Source organism: Poecilia mexicana, unplaced genomic scaffold, assembly GCF_051168715.1.
Source record: "Poecilia mexicana isolate PSO_F unplaced genomic scaffold, ASM5116871v1 scaffold_8, whole genome shotgun sequence".
Classification (NCBI taxonomy): Eukaryota; Metazoa; Chordata; class Actinopteri; order Cyprinodontiformes; family Poeciliidae; genus Poecilia; species Poecilia mexicana.
The window spans coordinates 25,270,875-25,278,968 of record NW_028263377.1 but is presented as its reverse complement, the minus strand read 5'-3'; the positions used below and the strand labels follow the sequence as shown (position 1 = coordinate 25,278,968).

At 35.1% G+C, this 8,094-nt stretch overlaps 1 protein-coding gene and 1 long non-coding RNA gene across 2 annotated transcripts; one reads left to right on the top strand and one right to left on the bottom strand.

The window, feature by feature from the left end:
* Positions 1-415: 415 nt before the first annotated feature.
* LOC148158130 (uncharacterized) lies at positions 416-2,795 on the bottom strand. The gene is made up of 2 exons (XR_015763934.1): positions 2,569-2,795; positions 416-2,444 (listed from the first exon to the last, which is right to left on the bottom strand). It is a non-coding gene; the product is annotated as an uncharacterized LOC148158130 (long non-coding RNA).
* Positions 1,766-6,316, top strand: LOC148158129 (uncharacterized). The gene is made up of 4 exons (XM_088007780.1): positions 1,766-1,805; positions 2,074-2,161; positions 4,363-4,449; positions 4,642-6,316. The coding sequence occupies exons 2-4, from the start codon at positions 2,085-2,087 to the stop codon at positions 5,501-5,503; spliced, it is 1,026 nt and encodes a 341-aa protein (XP_087863906.1). The 5' UTR covers positions 1,766-1,805; positions 2,074-2,084; the 3' UTR covers positions 5,504-6,316.
* The last annotated feature ends 1,778 nt before the right edge of the window (positions 6,317-8,094 follow it).

Sequence of the window (8,094 nt, the reverse complement as noted above, 5' to 3'; positions counted from 1 at the left end):
TTGATTTTGTACAAAAATCATTTTCTGTTTTTTATTTAAGGAATTATTTTTGGCACTTCTAGCGTTCTTTATTTGACAGGAAGACGTCAGTGAGAAGGAGTTTCATAATAAAAGCTCATCAAAGTCCTTCAAAATTTTTAGGCAATATGTGAAGAATAAAAGAAAAAAAATGAAATAATAAGATCCATAAAACTTTTAAAGGTCTCATCATCAAGTCAAGTCAGATGATGAAACAGAAAATATTTTTAAAGAATAAAATCAGAAAGTGAGAGTCAGGTGATGAGGAAAGAGTTTAAATGGAAATATTTAACCTTTAAATGCCAATGAAAAAATCTATAATGTTGATTTCATAGAAAATATGAAATACAGAAAAAAGAAAAAAAAGTGAATTAATAATCAACACAATAAAACATCAACAATTTTGACGTAATTTATTAAGTCAAGAAATCATTTCACACATTTAAATTAAATCTTGTTAGTTTATGTGTTTTCCTTACATTATTGGGTATATAAACATTAACAATACCAAAAAACGTAACTAATATAAATAAATCATAACTGAAGAAAATACTTTGAAAAAAAATTACAAGTGAGCAAAAGTTGTCAGTTCGTCAAGGTGAATTTAATTAATTTAACTAATTTTAAAATTCCAGAGATAAAATAATAAATGAAACTAGACGTTATTGAGCTGTTCAGGGTAAGAAAACCATATGAACTTTTAATGTAAATGAGCCTAAAGTAAAATAAACAACAACAACGATAATAATAATAATAATAATAATAATAATAATAATAATAATAATAATAATAATAATAATAATACAATACATCACTTCCACGTTTTTAAATAACTGATAACAGGTTTGGGACACTTTGTGGATCTTTCTGCTTTTAAATTTTTACACTTTGCTAAATATCCAATCACACTTCAGATAAAGAGACATTTTATTTGATCTGACTGAGAATCTATGGAAAGAACCAATAAGATTCAGACCTGATCACTAAAATAAATAATCCAAACCTTGGAGAGGAGAAAGATGCTGAGTTACAATAAATCATCGGATTTATGGGAAGGTTCATTCTGGAATTTTTTGGACTTCCATCATCATCTAGTCTGTTTATATCTAAACCTGTTCAACCGGATTTCAGCCTCCAGCAAGAAACTCAGGTGTAACATCAGGAATCACAAAAAGATAAATATATATATATATTTAAAAAAATAAAAAAACAAACAAAAACCAACATGTACAGTAAGGACAAAGTTATGATTTTATGTTATCAGATACCCAGATCTAAGGAATGTGCGACTATGTAGGATTAAAAAAACTACATAATTTAAATACATATTTGTGGATTAAGACAAAAAGACTATATTATATAAAAAATAAGAAAATTTAAAATTAAAAAATTAATTTTCAGCCTTTATCTGACCTCTGGTTCCTCTGACTGTACAATAAATAAATGTTTTAGTTTTTTGGGGGTTTTTTTGTAAATATTGGATTATCTACTATTCATACAATAAACACAGAAATCAGTTTATTCTGAGTTTAACTAAAAAACAAACATTAAATACATGATTTAACTTCTTATTTTTTACAAAACATGTTAATAAGAAAGTAAAACTGTTTCCATCTTTAAAGATTTAAATGAAGTCAGTGTAACACCCACTCTGGTGTTTTCCTGACTGGGTGTGTGTCCACTCAGTAAAGTGGGTAAATACCCACTTGTCTGAATTGTTTTCATAAACATTTTATCATCTGGACAGAAGAGCAGCTCCAGGTTTTCTCTTCAGCCTCACCTGAGAGGTAAGAAGCTTTCAGACTGCAGCTTTAAAAACTTTACTCTTCTTCACCCGTTTTTTAAAATCAGTCCATTTTTGTTGATACATTTCGCCTCATATTGAGACATTAATATTTATAGTAGTATTACCTCCTTTATGTCTGCTAAATGTTAAGAACAATAATTCATCCTGAGATGATTATACTTCAAGCATTTTGTTAATTATTTAGACATTTACTGATGTATGAACAGATGTAAATATATATTCTGTTTGTTTTCTTGTGTTTTCCGAAGAAAAACCAGCTATGAGTGATTTTTACATCCACAACCTGATTCAACTTTCAGCTGCGATGGACGAGCTGGAACAGCTGCTGCAGCATCTGTGAGTCTGAAACACTTTGATTTTAAAAGCTTCAAATAGATCTAAAAAAACAACAACAATAGATTCTGTGCAAAATGAACAAAATCATGTATTCAATTTTCTCTTTTTTTCTTTCTTTATTTATTTATTGTACATAAAAACAATCCCTTTGTATCTGGAATTAGCTCCAATATAATTAAACTTCTGGGTTCAAGTTTATCATTAAAAACGCGGCTCTCTGTCTCCCTCTGCTGGTTGATGGATGGAATCAACATCAGGAAGTTCTGAAGGCAGAACAATAAACCTGATTCAGCAGAAAAGGACTGAAATGAATTTTACAAGAAAAAAATCAAAGGATTTGACTGAAAGAGACCATGAATAACCTGCTGGGAACCAGGAAAATTAAAGACTTTAAAAAGTTTCTTTACCTGAGTTCTGCAAATGAAATATAAACCCCATAATTAAAGAAACCTTTAAAATGATCCTGGTGGTCTGATCTCCAGAGGAACCAACAATGAAAAGGATCCATCTTCTGTGGAGATCTTCTGGTTAAAATATGCTTTTGATCAGCGTTTACAGTGACGACACTTTAAACTGAAAACAGAAACTAAAAGAAAGCAAACATGTGACGTCACCAAACAAGAGGAGGAGCTTCTGTCATCAATAACAAGTCTTTGAGTCCTCTAACATAAAGTATCTACTTTAATATAAAGAACATATAATCCATCAGATTTAAAGGAATTGCTGGTAAATGTAACTAAAGTCAACAACTGAGCGTTTTATTAAATCTGCTCCTTTTGTCCAAATAAGGACTTTGTGTTTACATTTTTAAAGTTTATTGATGCTTTTACTTTGAAAAGAACAGGAAACTGACAGACACATCTGATGGTCATAAATAAAGTGATGTTATGCATTTTGACCTCAACTGAATGAAAATGGTTCCCACACAGCAGCCTTGGGGGACTCCACAGATAAAACCGAGCGCAGATGAAAAGCTCTTCCTTAAACGTTTAATTTGACCAACAATAATCAAATAACTTAAAGCAAGTTCCTTTAAAGCTGTTTAACAATAAAAAATGTTCTACTTCAGGATTCCAGAGGGATTTTAGGGGGTTGGATGTTTGACTCAAAGAGGGAAAATAAAAAGTTTATGGATTTACGAACAAAAAGGAGCAAAAACCATCCGGATCTGGAACAACCTTCAGGTCATTCCCAGCTGCCAGAGGAAATCCCCTCTGTCAGGGTTACAGCATGAAAACAGGGTTTTTAAAACTTTCCCCTAAAAGTGAAACTTCTCAGGATCCTCCTCTCCAGGATACTGAGACAAACAAACAGAGCCGATTTAAAAAGGGGGGAAAATCTTCTCTGCCTTTGGTCCTTTTAGGGGAAACCTTAGGGGATTTTTCTTATATTTATATTTCTAATGTCGTAGAGAGTTGTTTAGCCAGACTTAAAGCAAAATATATCAATTATTAAGCCTATAGATCGGTTCTGTGTTGCCAGAAAGTTCCACCAGGGGGCAGAGTAGAGGCAGAGCGGTTTTCCTCTGGCAGGACCGAAAACTGAAATTATTTTTAAAAAAATTATTTATAAGGAGGAGGATTAGGGCTATTGTTCTACTTTTCAATTTCAGAAAACTGAAGATTTCTGACATTATTCTCAAAACATGAGAATTAAAAAAAAAAATTTACCTGGTTTTATTTGCAGGATATTTCTGAGATTAATCTCAACATTTTAGATTTTTTTGTCAGATATATTCTCCTCTTTTACTCATTGTAAGGGGATTATAAAATGGCCCAAATACGCTGCTGTATATTTGATGGCAGATGATAAAAAATAACAGAGGAATCGGGTTAGAAATGTAAAAAATGAACTTTAAACAGCAGCTTCTGCTTCACACTCAGTCATGTTAGCTTGGATTCACCTTAAACACATTTTAAATGATGTTTGGTGAAACCTGCACTCACACGCAACACACCTTATGTGACATGGAGAAAGAGTCTTTAAATCCAGTTTTTCTGTCATTACAGTAAAATGTGAGAAACTGACCCGTTTATAGGGTTTCTGCAGTCGCATAATGACTGCAGACCATCCTCCATGTTTGCTCTTCTTGCTGCTCTGCATCTAGTTTTGATTTATTCATATAAAACAATATAGAGAATGAAAGAAAGTCAATAATAACCCATTTGTATTTTTGTGCTCTTTTTGTGGTCGCGTCACAGAAACAACCAGATTATCTGGACTTTCCCTCCGTCTTCTGTTCAGACCCGCAGCGCTGCTGCTGTTGGAGGATCACAAAGAGTTCAGAGGTAGGACTGGCTTTCTGATTAATCTACAGTCTGGGGGGTCCAAAGTGTGGTTTGGGGGCCATTTGGCCCCCAGGGTCAACATGTTTGGACACCAGTAGGTTTATCTGAGACTGTCCTCCATGTTGGTGCGTCGTTAGAAAAGATGTACAAGTTAAAGCAAACAGCTGACGCTCAGTTTGCTGGTTTCTCCAGGAGGAAACGCCTCAGAAGAGTTCATCGCTCTGACATCATCACGATTCCTGATGAACGCAGCAGACTGATGACGCTCGCTGTGGAAAACTGTAGCGACCAAATCGTCCTGACGTGGCTGAGACAAAACTCTGAGTCCAGCACCTTCAGCAGGCTGGCAGACATGTTTAACTTCCTGCAGACACACATCGCTGCAGAGGAGAAGAAGGACCACAGTGACACTGTGGACATCACCTTCATGGCTCATGGATGTATCAGAGACTTTATGATCCCAGCCAGCTGCCTGCTGCCTCTGGCCTCCATCAGGGACGTGGTTCTCTACGCTCCCTGGAACTGTGTCACCTGTGGTTTGGGGTACGCAGTCGCCACAGGACGACTGAAGCCTCAGCACAGAGTTTTCTACTGCACCAAGAAGTTCGGCTGCACAGTTCCTGATGAAAAACATCGACCCGTTAAACTACCGGACCGCTGGAACTCAATGAGGCAGGCAGGAGACCAGAGGATCCCAAACATCTCAGTTAGTCCTCTACGACCAGACGATGGGGTTTGGAAGAACTTTGAGTCTCTCACCAAACTACACGGTCCTGTTGGCAGAAACTGGATCGCCATTCCCTTCATCCTCCCAGGAAAAGAATCAGACAACGTCCCGTTCTCTGTGGTCACCTTGGCCCTGTCTCTGGTTCTGCTCCAGTCCAGGTTCAAAGCCACCGTCCACCTGGACGCCTGTCTGAGAGACCAATCTACTGGACAGAAGTTTGATAAAAGCTACCTGGAGCAGCAGTACGCCTGCACCATCGACGGAACCGGACTGGCATGTTCTCCTGAGATGTTCAGTGGGGTCCAGTTGAACATCCCTGAGGTGTAAACAGCACAGAGTTCTTCCCCTCCATCACTACAGCACTTTTATTTTCTAAGCATTATAACGTTATGTCTGCAGACATAACGGCAGATTTAAGTTTTCAGTAGCGTTAAAAACCCACATATAAAGAATCTCATACTCTTTTTTTGTGTCTTCGAGACAAATTTAAAGTCTCAGTAACCGTTAGATTTCTCAGGTTTTATAGGTAGATCATGTTGGATGTCATCGGCATAAAAACAAACATTTATCCTCTGGAAAAACACAAAATCTTACCAAGTATTTTGAGTCTAGCTTCTAGTGCAAATATTGTAGTGGACTTGAGATATGACACAACTAAAAAGTAACTTTTACGTGCCTATTTTTATATAAGTGCCTATTTTATTAAAAAAGTTAAAATACATTGGCAGATTATTTCACTTATAACATCAAAAATGTCTTGTTATAAGTGAAATAATCTGCTGGTAGAACAAGCACTTAAACTCCTATATCTAGCTGAAAAGTTACTTGTAAGTTAGTTTCATCTTATTTAAATTATGTTAAGATATTTGCAACAGGAACTAAATCAAAAATACTTGGTAATATTTTTTGCAGTGCATAAATGTTTCTTGATTTTATCCAAACAAACACAAAAAGGGAACTGAACGGGTCTTAGACCAGAACCCTGAGGAACACCAGAACTGATTGAGGAAAGTGTGGAGAAAACATTGTTTACATCTAAAATCCTTAAAGACTTGAAGCCGTCCTGAGCGGTACTGGTTCTGGTTTAGCTCCGGTAAACGGGTCAAATGTGACAAAAATAAATAAAATACAACAATACTACTGATTTTTTGTTTGTTTTTGCTGTGTTCCTAGTTACTAAACATAATAAAAACGACATTATGAAACATTAAAAACATGAATTTGTAAAACATATTGCTCAATTTCTGTATTTTCTGGATGTTACCAGAACCTCTGGGCGGTTCTGTTGCCTAATAACCTCTATTAGATCTAACCCAAGTTACACCAACTGTGCAAAAAATGTGCAAATAACTGAAGATTTGTAAACACACTAAATCTAATAACACATAAAAACCAGTAGCAATAATTAGATTTTACTATGCTTGGATTTGGGTTCAGGTTAATTCATTTAGACCTTTTTAGTGTATAGAAATATATAAATTATCATTTAAATTTAGTTGGAAAAACATTTAAATTTAAAAATCTAATTTGACTTTACATTAAATATTTTTTTATTTTTTTGATATTACATTCTTTCAAACAACTAAATGCTTCAGTTTTCTATATTTTACGTCCGACTGCTGCTTTAACTCTTCATCTTCATATAATTGGCTACATTTCCATTACAAATGTGAGCAAAACGCCAATATTCCGCTACTGTTGATAAAATACTATTTCTCAATTTTGGTGTCTCCATTAAATAAAAACCACAATTAAAATCACGTGAATAAGTTTGTTTATTCAATAAATTATTAAAAAACCATCCTCGTTCCACTTCTTGTCATCTTCTTTGTCGTTTCCAGCAGTAGTAACATCCAGTTGTATAAAAACACAACCGGATACAGTAATTTTGCAAAACTTTGGGTTTTTGTAAAATTGCCAAGTTATAATTAGGCACATTTATTTTCATAATTCCAATGTACACAATTTTATGGTCAATGGAAACGCAGCTGAGTTCACGGAGATGGTTGAGCAAAATGATGCAGCAGAACAATAAAAATGCTTCAAAGCCACAGTTTCCTGTTCATGTTGAGAACATTTGAGCTCCATTTCCTGTCTTTGCGTCGATTCCTCTATGTGAACTTTGGTTGACCCTGAACCACCCAACACATGAGATATAAATAGAGACATGAGCCAGTTGAGCAGACCAGTGATATTCTGTGCTTGTTTTCCCAATGCATGAACTTTCATCTCATTGAGATAACAGTTTTTCTACAGCAGCTCTTCATCTGTGCCATCTTTCTTTTCTGCTCATTTTAATCCAATAAAGACTCAGCGTCGTTCAAAGTTGTAATTTAATTATTGCAGCATATGCAACATTAGCTTGCAGTGAAGTAAAACATGTTTGAATTTTTCCCAAGGTAAAATTCTAACATTTTTTAAGATGTTTTCAAGGCTAGAAATAAACTTAAAAAGACCCAGAGAAACTAGAGGCTGCAGTTAAACATAGATGACCTCAGTGTGGGACTTTCACTTTCGTTTTCCTGGAAATAATCTGATCCTGAGAAATGCAGGGCCTGAGTTCACCGACAGAAACAACGACACACATCATGTTCACTGGTTCTGTCAGGAGACGACCAGTTAAAGCTGAACTGGTTTCATTTTTCTCCAGACCACAGAATTAGGACCTTCCTCTAAAATAACTGTATTCTAATTAGTGGTGAAACAATTAATCAAATTAATCACGGTTCATCGATTACTAAAATAATCGCCAACTAATTTAATAATTGAGTAATCGTTAACTGGAGAATACTGAATCTGCACCAACTGTAAATTACGAAATATTTCATTATGTTTTCTTGCACCGTCTGTTCTTTGTCCTTTGGGATCAAGGAGAGAAAGAGACCCTCCTTTGCTCCGCCCACTGCAGACCCCATTAT

Coding starts and splice junctions, on each gene's coding strand:
- LOC148158129 (XM_088007780.1), top strand. CDS start 2,085: ATGAGTGATTTTTACATCCACAACCTGATTCAACTTTCAGCTGCGATG. Junction 2,162..4,362: donor GAACAGCTGCTGCAGCATCT/GTGAGTCTGAAA, acceptor GTCGCGTCACAG/AAACAACCAGATTATCTGGA. Junction 4,450..4,641: donor GGATCACAAAGAGTTCAGAG/GTAGGACTGGCT, acceptor TGGTTTCTCCAG/GAGGAAACGCCTCAGAAGAG.